The 18,209-nt window shown below is 35.8% G+C and overlaps 1 protein-coding gene across 2 annotated transcripts in view; it reads left to right on the top strand.

The window, feature by feature from the left end:
* Window positions 1-18,209, top strand: part of PIK3R4 (phosphoinositide-3-kinase regulatory subunit 4) — an 86,665-nt gene that overhangs the window by 26,188 nt on the left and 42,268 nt on the right. For both annotated transcript variants that reach the window (XM_034994561.1, XM_034994567.1), the window contains exons 8-10: window positions 6,273-6,446; window positions 10,553-10,698; window positions 13,120-13,323. In XM_034994561.1, coding sequence (XP_034850452.1) covers window positions 6,273-6,446; window positions 10,553-10,698; window positions 13,120-13,323 — 524 coding nt within the window. The remainder of the gene's footprint in view (window positions 1-6,272; window positions 6,447-10,552; window positions 10,699-13,119; window positions 13,324-18,209) is intronic.

The raw sequence follows: 18,209 nt of genomic DNA, 5'->3' as shown, positions 1-18,209 counted from the left end.
CACAGTGAGAGAGGGAACACAAGCAGGGGGAGTGGGAGAGGGAGAAGCAGGCTCTCCGCCGAGCAGGGAGCCCGATGCGGGGCCCGATCCCAGGACCCCGGGATCATGACCTGAGCCGAAGGCAGACGCTTAACGACTGAGCCACCCAGGCGCCCTTCTATTTTTTCTTGATTACTTTTAGAAGTGTATGTTTCTAGGAATTTATCCATTTCTTCTAGTTTGTCCAATTTGTTGGCATATAATTATTTATAGTTTTATCATCCTTTGGATTTCTGTGGTGTCAGTTATTACTTCTCTTTTGTTTCTAATTAGTTATGAAATAGTATATGCCAAAGCCATGTTATTATGGTTACCAATTAACCTTTTTTTGTATCATTTTGCACGTGATTGTAACAGCTTCTCTGTTAGCTTAAAAGATTGAAAAACTATTCTACATATTGGAAAGCTTCACTGGTATCTGAACTTTCTCATGTATTTGCAGAAAGCTGTAGGGTATAGATTTTGGTTCCCAAGAATCTAGGAAAGAAAGTAACTGCTAAAAGGTTTGCCTTTGGTTTTTTCCCAAAAAATAAAAAAAGAGAAGAAACTCATATAGCAACAGTATTGATATTTCTGTAAATGCTGCCATATAATGTTTTGGAGAAAAGGATCCTTTTCTCCGTTTCAAAATTGAATGCTGTTCTTGCTTTGTTACTATTGGAGATTATTGATCTGTTTTCAGACATCTTCATAGTTAAAAAATTAAAAATTTTTTGATGTATAATTGATATATAATATATTAGTTTCAGGTGTACAACAGTGATTCAACATTTACATATATTATAAATGCTCACCACGGTGAGTGTACTTACTGTCACCAAAGTTATTGCAATATTATTGTTTATATTCTATGTTGTATTTTACATTCCATGACTTACTTATTTTATAGTGAATTTGTCCCTCTTAATCCCCTTCACCTATTTCACCCGTCTCCTCACCCCTCTTCCGTCTGGCAACCACCAGTTTGTTCTCTGTATTTATGAATCTGTTTCTGTTTTGTTTGATTTTTCATTTTGTTTTTTAGATACCATATATAAGTGAAGTTGTATGTTATTTGTCTTTGCCTGACTTGTTTAACTTAGCATAATACCCTCTAGGTCCATCCATGTTGTTACAAATGGCAAGATTTCACTCTTTTGTGACTGAGTAATACTCCATTGTATATATGTACCACATCTTCTTCATCCTTTCATCTGTTTTGTTTTTTTTTTTTTAAGATTTTATTTATTTATTTGACAGAGTCAAAGCGAGAGAGGGAACACAAGCAGGGGGAGTGGAGAGGGAGAATCAGGCTTCCTGTTGAGCAGAGAGCCCAATGTGGGGCTCGATCCCAGGACCCTGGGATCATGACCTGAGCCAAAGGCAGATGCTTTTAATGACTGAGCCACCCAGGTGCCCCCATCCTTTCATCTATTGATGGACACATAGGTCCCTTCCATATCTTGCCTATTGTAAATAATGCTGTAATGAAAATGGGAGTACAGATGTCTCTTTGAGAGCCTGAATTCATTTATTTGGATATATACCCAGAAGTAGAATGGCTGGGTAATATGGTATTCCTATTTTTAAATTTCTGAGGAACTTCATGCTGTTTTCCATAGTGGCTGTATCAATTTACATGCCCACCAGTAGTACACAAGGATGCTCTTTTCTCCACATTCAGGTCCTTTGCCCATTTTGTAATTGGATTGTCTGTCTTTCTGGTGTTGAGTTGTAGAAGTTCTTTATATATTTTGGATATTAACCCCTTATTGGATATATCATTTGCAAATATTTTTTCCCATTCAGAAAGTTGCCTTTTTGTTTTGTTGATGGTTTTTTCCACTGTTTGTATTAGTTTATTGATTCATCTCAGACTCCTCTAACTCTATTCTTATACTTTGCTTCTCACATCTTTGTCTTTCTTGCTTTCTTCTTTCAAATCTTATTTTTATTTCTTTTTTGTGGAAAAGGTGGTGCTTAGAACTTCCATCTGTTGATCAATTCATGTGTATTTTGAATCATGCCTTAATGTTTTTAATTCTAAAATAACTTTCATTGTTTGTATTTTGTTTATAAAAGTAATATATGTTTGCTGTAGAAAATTTTTTTTTTTAAAGATTTTATTTATTTATTTGACAGAGAGAGCGAGAGAAGAACACAGGCAGGGGGAGTGGGAGAGGGAGAATCAGGCTTCCTGTGGAGCAGGGAGCCCGATGTGGGGCTCGATCCCAATCATGACCTGAGCCTAAGGCAGATGCTTAACGACTGAGCCACCCAGGCGCCCCTGCTGTAGAAAAATTGGAAAATAAAGAAACCAAGAAGAAAATAAATCACCTCTAATCTTACAGTCCTTTATGACGTCTGTTAATGTTTTGGTGTTTTAATTCTATAGGTCACTCTCTCTTCTTTCCATTCCATTTTTGCCATCTTGTCATATATGTCATGAGGCACTATTGTGTACCTGGTAAGAGTAGGTATTCTATTCTGGAGCCATACTGTTGGATTCATGTTCTGGCTTTGTCATTTACTAGTTGTGGTTGATGGGGAAATCATTTAATGTCTTTTTCCCTTAGTTTCTGTATTTGTAAAATGGGAATAACACTAGTACCTATCTGGGGACTCCTGGTTGGCTTAGTTGGTTAAGCGTCTGCCTTTGGCTTGGGTCATGATCCCCAGTCCTGGGATCAAGCCCCACTTCGCTCCCTGCTCAGCGGGGAACCCCCCCACCCCCCCGCTTATGCGTGCACGCGTGCGTGTGCTCTCTCTCTCAAATAAAATCTTGAGAAAAATAATAGTACCTATCTGTTGTGTTGTGAAGATAAAATGAACTAACATATGTAGTAGTGCTGGGCACAGAAGTATTATGTATGTATTATATTACTTCTTAATCTTATTACTTTTTAATTCTTTTTCTGATGACCTATTCTAAGCATTTTCTCATGTCATTAAAATTTTTTTGAAACCAGCGTGCCTGGGTGGCTCAGTTGGTTAAGGATCTGCCTTTGGCTCAGGTCGAGCCCCACGTCAGGCTCCCTGCTCAGCGGGGAGCCTGCTTCTCCCTCTGCCTCTGCCTGCTGCTCCCCCTGCTTGTGCTTTCTCTGTCAGATAAAATAAATGAAATCTTAAAAAAAATTTATTTGAAACCATAATTTAATAGATGAAGATAGTCCATTATATGGTTTTACCCAAATTTATCACTTTTGGATATTTAAATTATTTTCATTTTTCCTTTCATATAGAGATAATATTTTACATAAATATTTGCTTCTGATTATTTTCTCAGGATAGAAGTCTGAAATTTTAATTATTGGGTTAAAGAATATGAATATATTTTTAAAACTCCTGATGCATTTTATAAGCATTTCAAAAAACATTGTATCATTTTCCATTCTGATCAGCATCGTTTGACCCTACTGCATACCCTTCAGCATGGAATAGGCTTCACATAATCTTTGCCTGTTGGTATGGTAAAATGATAACTTGTTTTGATGTATATTTCTGTGTTTATTTGTGGAGGTGAAAAATTTCTCATGTTGATTACTCATTCGTACTTCTGTGAATTTTTTATTTATTATTTTGGCCCCTTTTTTTTTTCTTAAAGATTTTATTTATTTATTTGACAGAGAGATAGAGAGAAAGCAGAAGTAGGCAGAGAGGCAGGCAGAGGGAGAGGGAGAAGCAGGCTCCCCGCTGAGCAGGGAGCCCGATGTGGGGCTTTATCCCAGGACCCTGGGATCACGACCTGAGCTGAAGGCAGACGCCTAACCACTGAGCCACCCAGGCGCCCCTGTTTTGAGCCTTTTATAAATGTACATTAAAATTTTTAATCATTGGCAAATACTTTTCTCAAGTAACTTGTTAGGTTAATAATCTGTTGGGTGCACATCTTTTTTTTATAATGCTTTATTTTTCACACTTAACTGTTTAATTGATTGTTATTTTGGTCTGCGGTGTAAAGTGAAATCTGATTTTCCTCAGAAAAATAATCAGTTTTCCTGACACTATTTAAACATTTCATTTCTTTCCCATTGATTGATGAAGCTTATGTTATTATGTGTTGCGTGCTTGTGTCTTTCAGTTTTAGTTTTCTTGGTATCTCTTCTATTCCCTTGATTTCTCATTTCTGTACTCAATTTTATATTCTCTTATTATAGTTATATTTATTATATCATAATTATTCTAGATTTATAAGCAACTTTAGTATCTGGTAGGTTAAGCTCCCCAGATGTCAATCTTATTTTCCAAAGGATTTTGAGCTATTTTGGCTCATTATACATTTCTAACTTTGTAAAATTCCTAAATATAATCCGCTGAGATTTTAGGTAGTATTTTTCCTTTTATTAAAGAAAAAATTTCTGTAATTACTTATCAATTATAGGAGAAATATGCTTTTGTAAATTATTCAAAGTCTGCAATGTATTAAAAGCAATAGTTGCATTTTCCAGAAGCAACTACTCTGGATTTTGTTTTTAGTTTGATATCTTCAGGTGTTTATTGCCATATCTCTAATATTTTTCTACTACTTTCAAGAATTATTGACTTTAGACTTTAATCTCTTGACTTTTTTTCTATGCCACATGAAGGTTTTTTTTTTTTTTTTTAAGATTTTATTTATTTGTTTGACAGAGACAGGAGAGAAGGAACACAAGCAGGGGGAGTGGGAGAGGGAGAAGCAGGCTCCCCGCCGAGCAGGGAGCCTGATGCGGGGTTTGATCCCAGGACCCTGGGACCACAACCTGAGCTGAAGACAGACACTTAATGACTGAGCCACCGAGGCTCCCCTATGCCACATGAAGTTTTAACTCATACCATTTCCTGATCCCTCTTCCCCTCTGTTTTTGAGATGTAGATCACTATTTTCAGTGCTTTAGTTTTTGTGTGTTGTTTTTATAACTTTGAATAATTAAACCTACTTCTTGTTGATCTACTTCTGGACTACAAGGAGATGAGTGCCCCTTTCTCTTTCTCCTTTTCCTTGTTGGTAGGTTCTTTCTGCCAATTATTGATTGACAGTTCAACTAACAAATGCATTGCATAGTTGATAATATTTATATTTTGTTCTGTAGTCATAATAAAGTCTTGTGCTTGTATAGACTGATTCTGAAATTTCAAAGCAAAATTTACATGATTATGTGTAAATTTTATTGACTTTAGAACCAAGTAGTGTACTATATTTGCTTCCCCACAGTTCTTTTTTTTTTTTTTTTAAAGATTTTATTTATTTATTTGAGACAGAGAGAATGAGAGACAGAGAGCATGAGAGGGAAGGAGGGTCAGAGGGAGAAGCAGACTCCCTGCCGAGCAGGGAGCCCGATGCGGGACTCGATCCCGGAACTCCAGGATCATGACCCGAGCCGAAGGCAGTCGCCCAACCAACTGAGCCACCCAGGCGCCCCTAGGATGTCATCAGTGGATTCTTTCTGTCTTCTGCAGATTATTAAGGACATTGCACATTTTAATTTACTTTTTATTTATACCACTATTTTCTTGAACAATTTTTGTTTGTTTTGGGCTTTCAGATTCCTTTGTTTTCCTTTCGAAAGAAAGTAATACATCTTCTTTACCTTCTCTGTAATATCAAGCTTCTTTCTTACCAGTTTTACCTATTGCTTGTAATCTATTCCATTTTTCTTTTTGATAACATTTTTGAAATTTATTGGCTTTTTGTTCTAATTTGACTGATTGATTTCTGAATCTTTGCTAGCTATTATCAGTTTATCCCCTTGAATTCCTGGGTTGTATCTGTCATTTTTGTATATTGTGCATTTTTTTTTTTTATTTTGCTGAAGAACATCCTCAAGAAACTTTCTTAGGTAGGGTTGCATGGGAAGTTAACCTGGATAGTCTTTGTATGTTTTAAAATGACTTTTTTTGTTCTCTTATTTTATTGGCATTTAAATGTAAAATTTATTTCACAACTTTGGAGGTCTTGCTCTGTTGTGTTCTAGCCTCCGTTGTTGCTAAAGATTATTTTGTGAAGATCATTTTTATTGTTCCTCTTTCCTTTTTAGGGGACATATTTTTCTTTCTCTAAGTTCGTAAGATCTTTTTTTTTCCCTTGGTGTTCCAGAATTTCTTGGTGATTTGCTTTGGTATGGATCTTTTTCATATATTGTGCTGAGTAGGAAGTGCGATGGCCTATCCTGGATTGTTGCTCAATATATTTGGGTTTTGATTAATTTTATTGTTTAACTTAATGGCATTTGTACTTTCAGGTATAGAATAATCATGTGATGTTGCTTCTCTTTCAGGTGTTGCTGCGTATGTTGGTTGGCAGAGCTCCTCAATTCTCAAACCCCTGCTGCAGCAAGGTCTTAGTGATGCTGAGGAATTTGTTATTGTTAAAGCTCTTAATGCCCTTACCTGTATGTGCCAGTTAGGGCTGCTGCAAAAACCCCACGTCTACGAATTTGCCAGTGATATTGGTAAGTTTCTGTTTCTTAAAATTAGAAATAGGAAATTAAGGGTGTCTTAAGGGAAATAACAAATGAGAGAGCGTTGTAAAAGTTCTAGGCAATATAGAGTCAGATTTTCAACTTTATTGTCCCGTGTGTGTGTGTATGTGCATACTTACGTGCATGTTCACGTATGCTTGCATGTATACAAGAGACAGGCAGGCAAACAAACAAGGTCATTTGGTCCACTAGCCCAGCTTGGGAAATAGCTCTTTGTTTTTATCTGTAGATAAGTCTTTAACTTGAAAAATAGATCGTTTTGTTTTGTTTCATTTTTAACATGATGTAGATAAAGTCTTCAACTGCTTTGGAGAGTCAACCTATTTTTTGAACAATTGACCACTAGTCAGGAAGTTGAAATTGAATGTACAGGATTGTCTATGACATCTGCCATTGCACTGATTGCCACCTAAGAATTCATAGTGTTGAAGTTACTACTGTTAACAATTTTATTAACCAATGAAAAGAATTAATGTTTAACCTTTATAGTACTTAGCCTATTTCCCTCAATTTAAAATTCAGAATAAGGGCAAACAAGTAAATATGACACTTTCTAAAATTAAGAATATCTGGAACTTTTAGTCTTCTTATCACTTCATTTTAAGATAGTAAGCAATATAAGATACTAAGTTGGCTCTGTCTTGAGAGGACATGAAATCTTAGAAAATTGCCTTTTTTGGATAAAATGCTTAATTGCTGCTAAATGCTTTGCCAAGGAAAATTAATAGAAAGCCAAAATTGGTTGGATTTGGTTATAGGTTATTCTTGAGGCAGTCCTCAGAGAAAAAAGACAAAGGAGTTATGATTTATTTTGATTGTTGAGAAAGTAGGTAGTAGCTTGTATAGATGTATCAAATTTCTGGAAAACAAATTTTTTTTTAAACATTCTTTTTTTTAAGGTTTTATTTATTTGTCAGAGAGAGAGAGAGAGCACAAGCAGGGGGAGTGGCAGACAGAGGGAGAGGGAGAAGCAGGCTCCCCGTGGAGCAGGGAGCCCAATGTGGGGCTCGATTCCAGGACCCTGGGATCATGACCTGAGCCGAAGGCAGACGCTTAACCAACTGAGCCACCCAGGCGTCCAAAATTTCTGGAAATTTTTAAGGCATGAATGTAGCTTTTTAAAAAATATTTGTGGAAAATTTATATGGAGGTTTCTTATTTTACATTCTAATATCTATAGTTGTTCTTTTAGTTTATAATCTTAATTTGGTTTGAATTTTTTATGAATATGTTCAAAATAATTACAAATTTTAGAAATTGTTGAGTATTGGTACCACAATCATGATGAGAATCTCGATTACACTGAATTGTTTTTGGTTTTTCATATAAGCTATGGAGTGCTGTGTAGTGTAAGGGCAGATATAGAAAGCAGTGTTTTCCATAATAATATTAAGGAGAAAATGTATTGTCTTAACATGCATATCATGCTATATGGAATGTTTTCCTGCTCGTTTTCATTTTCTGAATTCTCACATAGTGCTTTCTTTTTTCTCCTATGAAAGTGGCATTACCTTTATGGGTCAAGTTTTTTTTGCCTTTGATTTTGATCCTCCTTATTTTAATGAATATTCTCTGTATATAAATATTTACGTGTATGTTCTAATTTCATATAATTTCTCTTTTTTTTGTAAAGACTTTATTTACTTAGAGAGAGAGGCATGAGTTGGTGGGGAGGGGTATAGCGAGAGCAGGGAGCTGAGCAGGGAGCCCGATGTGGGGCTCCATCCCAGGACCCTGGGATCATGACCTGAGTGGAAGGCAGACACTTAACCGACTGAGCCACCCAGGCACCCCTCATATAATACATTTTTTTTGTTGCCTAATTACTTGGAAACTTTTTTTGAGACTTCATGTAGCTTATAATTAGCATTTGATTTATCTGAAAAATGGATGTCTATCAATTTTTAAGCAAAAATCATCATAAATATAGTTTTTATCCCTCTTCTCAAATTTTACAGAGATTTTTCTGTGTTCTGCTGTTTCTTGTCATTGATCATAGGACAAACATATGGGACACTCTGTATCTTTAGTTTAGCATCAAAATAAATGTATCTTTATATTTAGGTATAGAATAAACTCAATATGGTACAACTTCTTGGATAGGGAACTCCCTTAGAACTGGAACTGAATTTGGGTACTATCTGTAGGGGGACAAAGCTTTGCTGAAAAAAATCAACTAAATCATCCGTTGGCATTTTGAACTATTTCAAAGAACAAACAATTTTTAGTAATTTAGAAACACCTTTAAAACATAAACTGCATACATCTCTCTGTTGTTCTGTTTTTATGTGTAGTCTATTATAGTTATTACTAAAGGGAATGGTGGTGGTGATAATGGCATCATGATTTCTTTGACAGTTTTGAAAAAAAATTACACTCTTCCCACTTAGGTATTATGCATACTCCCCTTCCCTCATGCTTGTTCCCATATAATTGGAATGTATTGGATAGAGAAAAGATCAAGTACACTGTTTTATAGGAAATCCTCTTGAGTGTTTGAGGTTCTTTGTATCAGCTACTTACTGATACAATGATGCTGTACGATAGTCAACCATAAAATCTCAGTGAATGCTTTAGTAAAGTTCTCATCATGAATGTGTGGGCTGTATGGGTGGCTCTGCTTTAGGCTTTGTATCTCCAGATTGTAGTGAGAGTGACCCATCTGTCTCATTCTGGGTCCCATGTTAGATGGGCAGCAGTTTCTTGGGTTATGTTCTAGGTGATGGCAGAAGCATGAGACAGCAAGCCTAGCTATGTAGCACATTTCAGGCCTCTGTTAGTGTTATATCTGCTAATATCCCACTGGCCAGAGCAGGTTGATATGACTGAGCTAAAAGCAAGAGGCAGAAAAGTACCCTTTGTATACCATGAGCACAAGGCAAAGAGTGTGGTTGTGTAACAGATAATGTAAAGAATTGGGACCAGTAGTTCAGGCTCATACAGTGCCTAACTTCTGCCACGTCATTTTGGGTTTAGCTACTTTCTGGAGGTTCTTCGGTATTTTTCCAGTCCTCATTTTGCCTGTTGTCAAAGGGAAACTACCAGCCCTCCTTTGTTGTTGTATCAGAGGCTGCATGGTGCTTATGAAATAATTAAAACCTTCTTCATGTGTAATTAAAAGAATTGGAAATGGGAGAACTTCGGAGACGGATATTTTGAACAAATTTTTTCTCCTTCTCTCTTTTATCTAGGTAATATTGGCATATGACAGTGTTCTTATTTCTCTATTACCCTACATTTCTTGTAAAATTAATATCCTCTAAATGCTGATGTTTTAGCATACTTAGAACAATTATATGTATATGTACATATTTTTTCTTTTAGAAGTTTTATTCTAAATCGGGTTTAAAAGTTTTAATTTTATTCTAAATCTTAGTTTGATTAGTTGAAGTCATTGATTTTTAAGTGTAATATACAAGATAGTTAAAAGGGGTGAAAAGACATTCATTTACTTTTCTGGTTTAATATTATATATATATATTTAAATTTTTATTATTTTTTAAAGATTTATTTGAGAGAGGGAGAGCAGAGCGAGAGAGAGAGAGAGAGAGAGAGAAAGAGCACAAGCTGGGTTGAGGGGCAGAAGGAGAGGGACAAGCAGACTCCCCGCTGAGCAGGGAGCCCAATGCTGGGCTCCATCCCAGGACCCTAAGATCATGACTTGAGCTAAAGGCAGATGCTTAAACGACTGAGCCACCCAGGCGTCCCTAATCTTATATTTTAAACTCTTTAAGAATGGGCATCATATTTTCTGCCTTTAGTTCTATTCATAATGCCTTGTGAATGAATTTATGAATGTTGTACTAGATTTTATCAAACCTTTTCATTTAAAAGAATGTCAGATAAATAGCTCTAAAAATTCTTTTATGGTATTATTGCTGCTGTGTATGATAGAGAATATTATAATATTAGTATGTTGAGTTGAGTTTATGCCATAGGATAATTGAGTATGTGAAGACAGCTGATAGTAACATTGGGGTATAATCCCTTTATCAGTTGTGTTATAAAGTGAAAATTTGTTTATCCCAATTGGATAAACATGGTTTAAATCCATACCTTTTTCTTTTCCTGTTTAGCCCCATTTCTGTGTCATCCCAATCTATGGATACGCTATGGTGCTGTAGGATTTATCACAGTGGTAGCTCATCAAATAAGTACAGCTGATGTATACTGCAAACTGATGCCTTACCTAGACCCATATATTACTCAACCAATAATACAGGTATGCTTGTTCCAACTTGGCCTCAGTCCTCTCCAAATTGTGCCCGTTAAAAAAAAAGGTTTAGAAAGTCCTATTTTTATTTAAATTTTTAAAGATTGAATTGGGCTACAGTATTTTCACATTCCTTTAAGCTAGTTAATGTTAATGGAACAAACAGTATTGAAGGTGAGAAAAGTTCAAGAGACTGTTGTGTTATACATCATTTTATGCATAATGTAGCACTCAATAGTTTATGCTTTATTATGTGCAGTGTTGTAAAACGTGTGCTGTTAAAGTGAAATACAGTGGAAATATTGACGGGCCTCTACTTTTATTGTAAAAAGTATTAACTGATTTTTAGCCGAAGTCAGCATTTATAATAAATTGGAAAAAGCCTTTTACAGATGTTCGTTTTCTTTGGACCAGTAACTGGTTCTGGTTTTTTTTTTCTGTTCTTTTTCATTATCTTAATCTAATCTTTTAAAATCTGATTTAATCTTTTTTTTTTTTTTTTTAAATCTAATGACTTGTGCCCCCCTCCTCTCTTCCCATAGCATAAATTTCAGGTTTTTGGTTTGTATAAAGCAGTTATTTACCCAACTTGTCAGCACTTACATGTTTTAGCTTCCTAGAAAGCTGACTATCAAAAAATAATCTAAATTGAGTGAACTGTTGAGAGATGATTCTGGCTATTAAAATATTCTGAAATTTTTTTTTTTTACTAAAACTCTATTTCCCTTTTGCAAATTCACATGCTTCTAGCTTCTGCTACTTTTATATTCCAATGCACCTTTCCCTTGGTTGGAGAAAATGATCGTGGATATATTCTGGAAATGAGGAGGCTTTGGCTGTGCCTTCCATCCTTTTCCCCAGAGATTCATCCATTTTTGGGGATCATCATTCTTTGTTTCATAGTTTGTAGAATTTTTAATTTTTATCTTAGCAATTTCTATATACACATATATATGAAAGATGGATAATATTACTAGAAAATATGTCTTTTTAATTAATTAATTTTTTTAAAAAGCTTATTTATTTTAGTAGTATCTCAGTACCCAACACGGGGCTCAAACTCACAACCCCGAGATCAAGAGTTGCATGTTCTTCCAACTGAGCCAGCCAGGCAATGCCCCAGCCTTTTCTATTTCTTTTATTTAAAATTTTTTTTTATATTTTTATTTTTCTTAAAGATTTTATTTATTGATTTGACAGAGAGAGGGAGAGACAGCACACAAGGAGGGGGAGCGGCAGGCGGAGGGAGAAGCAGGCTCCTCACTGAGCAGGGAGCCCGATGCGGGACTCGATCCCAGGACCCTGGGATCATGACCTGAACCGAAGGCAGATGCTTAACTGACTGAGCCACCCAGGCACCCCAATTTCTTTTAAAGTTTAATAAATTTTCTTGGAAATCTGGTCTAGGGATTCTCACTACTTTTGGCTACTTATTCCATTTAGAAGTTTGTTTATGAAACTCTTTTATAACACAATGTGGAGAAAGTATCCCTGGGAATTAAAAATTGCATTCATTTGTAGTAACTTAGTGGTAGTTTACTGTAATAAATCTAACATTAAAAAAAAATCTGACATTAGGTGGTTTTTTAGAAATCTACACCACTCTTTGTTTTCTCAGGAATATATATGTATTTCTCAGGAGATATATATATTTTAGTAGTATCTCAGTACCCAGTATGAGGCTCATATTTTTTTTCTTTTTTCATTGCTTTATTTTTTGAAAGGCTAGGATTGGGAGTTGAGAGCCTAATTATCCATATGCTTCATAAATCTGCCTTTCTACAGTTTGAATTAGACAAAAGATACCCTTTTATGCTGGTTTGCACTGGCCAGCTTATCAGGTAGTTAAATATGTCTAAAGAAAATGCTCTTCGTTGTGGTTAGTATGCTCATCCTTTTTATTATATATCCATTGACAAGGAGGGTGTTTTGGGGATAAAAAAAGGAAGGATTTCATGAACTCTGTGGAGATAGTGATGTTTTTTAAGAAGGGGTTGAATCTACTGGGAAACGTGATGATTGCTGGGCAGCCCTGTGACTGTTGAGCATCTTTTCTCAGTCAGTACCTGCTGGCTGTTAGACCTGTGAGCCCCAGGTACTTTTGATCTAGGAGATCATCTGACATTTTGGCATCCAGAAAAAGTCTCTGTCATTTTCTAAATTTTTCTAGCCTGGGTATATACTATTATTCTTCCAGTATGGAATACACATATGTGTACTCACATGCTAACTATGTAAAGAAAAACCTTAGCTCTTAAAGGTCACTAGTATTCTTTTTTCTTCTAAGCAAAAATTGCAGATGTTGATTTCGCCTGTTTTTTAGAAAATAAATACCTATACTAACTTTGCACAGGTTGTATTTACTGAATATGAAAATAACTGTACTATATGTTGTATCTTTGGCTAATTCTTTTTATTTTCCTAATATAGATTGAAAGGAAACTTGTCCTACTCAGTGTTTTAAAAGAGCCAGTAAGTCGTTCTATATTTGATTATGCTTTGAGGTCTAAAGATATTACTAGCTTGTTCAGACATCTTCACATGCGCCAGAAGAAACGAAATGGTTCTCTTCCTGACTGCCCTCCACCGGAGGATCCTGCCATAGCACAACTTCTGAAGAAATTGCTCTCACAGGTTGTATCACCTTTCTGAAATCTTCCATTTAAACAAAAATTGCATAAAAACATTCAAGCATCCATTTAGTTATTAAAAATATTTTTGGTTGATTAGGTTGCATCACAACAAATGAGTAAATAAACCTGGCAAATATCATATACATTTACCTTGGAATCTAGGAGATGCTAGGATGATGATAAGGCATTGGTTTGAGCTAAATAAGGAATGATGGTAGACCTATTAAGTTTGTTTTGTGATTATTGCCTATATAAATAAGGGAGAGAGTAGATATAACCTTAGATTTGAGTAATACTCTTGATTCAGTTCCATAATTCACCAAAAAAAAAAAAAAAAAAAACCCAAGAAGAAGAAAAAAAATTCAATTAGAAGAAACATTGCAAAGCATAGATGCAGGACAGAAAGATCCTGGTTTATTTCAGTCCAAATTTAGAGAGTTCTCACTATATGCAAACAGCTGATATAACTGGGATTTATAATGCATCTTAGATTAAATAAACCAGGTACTACTGTATATTAAAAGCCTATGAATTTGGATCAATTAACAAATCTTGTTAGAACTAGGAAGTAGTCTTTTTATTATACTTGGAATTAGTAAGGCCTCTTTAGAAATAGTAAGTCTAGATTCAGTGTCCTGTTTTAAGGAGGGATATATGGAACTTAAAGAAGTCAAGATAGAAATGAAAATGGTTAGAAATAAAGAATACGATTTCTGAATAAATGCTCCATGAGCCAGAAAGCAAATGAGAGATAACTTTAATGATGGTCTTTAAGTCTGTAGGACATTTTGATGAAGAGAATACTTGTCAGTCATGTCTTATCTAAGAAGAAGATGAGAAAAGGCTTCAATTGGCAGAGAGAATTTGTTAAGTTTGAAGATATAAATCCTTTCTTGTATTGTACATGCTCCTGTGTTGGTTTGGGTGATTGAATATCCCATAGGAGCCTGGTCAATAACCATTTTGGTTCTTCTGGGTCTCAATTTGCCTGGAGGCTGGAGCTGCCTCTGAAAGTCCCTTCCAGGCCAGTGGTTCTGTTTCCTGTATTTTAGAAGACTTAATTTGATGTGACTTGAATTACCAAAGAGCTTTTTCTTTGGGTTTTCTTTTAACCTTGGCTCGTACATTACATGTATTTTATATTTTAGAAAGCAATTTATGGAAAATTGGATATTGAATCACATTTTCTTATTGTTTCTCTTAAGTAATCCTTATCAAAAAGATTTCAGCATGCAATAAAAACCACCCCAAGTTAGATGTTTCTTTGGGCTTAGATGGTGTGATTCTTTGTATTTCTCTCTCCTGCAAATTCTGTATATTAAATTAAAAGCTTCTATACTATGTAAAATTTCATTGTAAGTCATTAGTTACTTAGGGCCACTCTAGCCCCCAGTTCTGGCTTTTCACCTTGCTGTGCATATAGGTTTTGCCATTGCCATGGGTAAAAAGAGGGAGGGGGAAGGAGCCGTTGCCATAGCCTTTTTGCTTTCTGCTTCCTACTGTTCTCCCGAACCCTTCTACCATCACTGCTTCTACAGCCACCCTCATTATTGGGTACCATGATGAAATCAGTAAAACGCACTGACTTGTATTCCTCTGACATGTTAGTACTTGATGTATTCATTTGTCTGTCATTTGCACCCTCATTCGTATGAGTGGGGAAGAGGACCATGTTTTCCCTGGTTTTATGTTGTTTCTGTTAACAACAGTTTTTGGAGACTCCCTAGTCTGTCTCAAGGGAAAGGCGCTACTAGTAGGAGGGAGAGCAGGCCAGAATCTCTGAGGTCCTCAGAAGAAGTAACAGCAGATTACCAGCTTCCATTTTTTGAGGACCTACAATGAGACTACTAGTGCAGTTGGTACTTTCCATATTTTGTGACTGTCCTTATATAACAAGCTTGAACAACAATGGGGGTGTCATCCCCATTTTATAGTTAAGGAAACTGTAACTCAGTGAGGGTAGTTAAGTTGCCTATGCTCACACAGTTCAGTAAGCTTCAAAGCTGACATTGGAACCTAAACCCATCTAACTCCTTTACCATGCCATCTTCCCCCCACGAAAGATTTATTTATTTATTTATTTGTCAGAGAGAGAGAGAGAGAGAGAGAGAGCATGCACAAGCAGGGGGAGTGGCAGGCAGAGGGAGAAGCAGGCTCCCCACTGAGCAGGAAGCCCGATGCGGGACTTGATCCCAGGACCCCGGGATCATGACCTGAGCTGAAGACAGACACTTAACTGACTGAGCCACCCAGGTATCCCGTTCACCATGCCATCTTGCCTCAAAATAAAGGACAGGAAACTAAGGCTGAGAGGCTTGCCTAAGTTTTTTATGGACTTAGGAGGAGTCCATGTGCAGTTAATCTCCTCCAGCCCCTTGCATGCTTTTTGTCTGCCTTCACTTCATTTTGGTCCCTGCACTAACCTGAGTTTCTTGGGATTACTGAGAGAGGCTTGGAGTCAGGGGAGACTTTGGAGGTAGGCATTGAATCCCTGTTCCTAATGTCAGGAATATAGAGGGAAGGATGCTTTTAGCCTCTGCAAAGGGGAATTCTGAATACTCCTACAAAATATTTTTTAATTGGGGTTTTACAGTGCTCTTTTGTATAGGACTGCACTTGAGATACATCATGGGTGAAATAGGCTTTTCTAGACCAGCCTAGCATTGTCTCTATGGGAAAATATGTTCAGGGTTCTGGTTAATAGATTTTTAAAGTACACTTTTGGAACTTATGGAAGTTAGAATCTGCTTGAACTCCAGATTTTCAATAGAATTTACCATCTGGAGGTGATACATGGCGGGGCTATTTTAGAATCACATCTACAAGAGCTCTCTGTTTTGTTTGTATCCATTTGATCATGTGCTAATACAGAATAAGAATATTCTGATTTCACTCCTTTAAAAAATGACAAATACTTCAAATTTTTAATTTTTTAATGATTTTTATTTGATTGGTAGTATACACAAGGTATAAAATTGAAAAGATGTTGGAAGATCTATAATAAAATAGAAGTTTTTCTACAATCCCTGATCCCCAGCCACCCAGTTTCTTTCTCTGTTGATTGTGAATTTTACGTTATTAGAGTGCTGAATTCCTTTATATAGTGTCAGATTGTTGTGTTGTACAGTTAAGTTACTTGGAATCACTTTGATCCTTTTAAGCCTTGCTTTTTTTTTTCTTTTTTTAAATTTTTAAATCCAGTATAGTTAACATACAGTGTTATCTTAGTTACAGGTGTACAATATAGTGATTCAGCAATTCTGTACATTATCCATTGCTCATCCAGATAAGTGTACTCTTAATTTCCTTCACCTATTTCACCCATCCCCCCACCCCCACGTCCCCTCTAGTAACCATCAGTTCTCTGTAGTTAAGAGTCTGGTTTTTTTTGTCTCCCTTTTTTCCTATGTTCATTTGTTTTGTTTCTTAAATTCTACATATGAGTGAAGGCATATGGGATTTGTCTTTCTCTGACTGGCTTTTTTCGCTTAGCATTACATTCTTTAGATCTATCCATGTTGTTGCAAATGACAAGATTTCATTCTTTTTAATGGCTGAGTAATATTCCATTGTGTATATATAGCACATCTTCTTTATCCATTCATCTATCAGTGGACACTTGGGCTGCTTCTAAATTTTGGCTATTGTAAATAATGCTGCAGTAAACATAGGGGTGCATATATCTTTTCGAATTTGTGTTTTTATATTCTTTGGGTAAATACACAGTAGTGGAATTACTGGATCATATGGGTAGTTCTAGTTTTAATTTTTTGAGGAACCTCCATACTGTTTTTCACAGTGGCTATGCCAGTTTGCATTCCTATCAACAGTGCATGAGGGTTCCCTTTTTTCCACATCCTTGTCAATACTTATTATTTCTTGTCTTTTTTATTTTAGCCATTCCGACTGGTGTGAGGTGATATCTTAGTGGTTTTGATTTGCATTTCCCTGATGATGAGTGATGTTGAGCATCTTTTCATGTATTTATTGGCTATGTGTATGTCTTCTTTAAAAAAATGTTTATTCATGTACTCTGCCTATTTTTTAATTGGATTATTTTTTTCTTGTGTTGAATTGTGCAAGTTCTTTATATATTTTAGATACTAACCCCTTACTGGATTTATCATTTGAAAATATTTTCTCCCATTCATTAGGTTTTTTTTTTATTGATGGTTTTTTTGATGTTTCCTTTGCTATGCAAAAGCTTTTTATTTTGCTGTAGTCCCCGTAGTTTATATTTGCTTTTTTTCCCTTTCTTGAGAAGACATACCTGGAAAAATGTTTCTATGGCCCACGCCAAAGAAATTACTGCCTATCTTCTCTAGGAGTTTTGTTGTTCCAGGTCTCACAATTAGGTCTTTAATTTATTTTGAGTTTATTTTTGTGCATGGTTATGAGGTTATAAGGAAGTGGTCTGGTTTATTCTTTTGCATGTAGTTGTCCAGTTTTCCCAGCACCATTTATTGAAGAGACTGTCTTTTCCCATTGTACATTCTTGCCTCCTTGTCGAAGATTAATTGACCATATGAGTAGGGGTTTATTTCTGGGTTCTCTATTTTGTTTCATTAATCTATGTGTCTTTGTGCCAGTATCATACTGTTTCGATTACTGCAGCTTCGTAGTATCTCTTAAATTCTGGGATTGTGATACTTGCAGCTTTGTTCTTCTTTCTCAAGATTGCTTTGGCTATTTAAAGTCTTTTGGGATTCCATACAAATTTTAATATTATTTGTTCTACTTCTGTGAAAAATGTTGGTATTAGGGATTGCATTGAATACAGATTGCTGTAGATTGCTTTGGGTAGTATGGACATTTTAACAATATTAATTCTTCCAATTCATGAGCATAGAATATCTTCTCATTTGTGTTGTCTTCTTCAATTTCTTT

This window comes from Mirounga leonina, unplaced genomic scaffold (assembly GCF_011800145.1).
Source record: "Mirounga leonina isolate KUSES-001 unplaced genomic scaffold, KU_Mleo_1.0 Mir_115, whole genome shotgun sequence".
In the NCBI taxonomy this organism is placed as follows: Eukaryota; Metazoa; Chordata; class Mammalia; order Carnivora; family Phocidae; genus Mirounga; species Mirounga leonina.
This window is presented reverse-complemented; position numbering and strand designations above follow the sequence as displayed.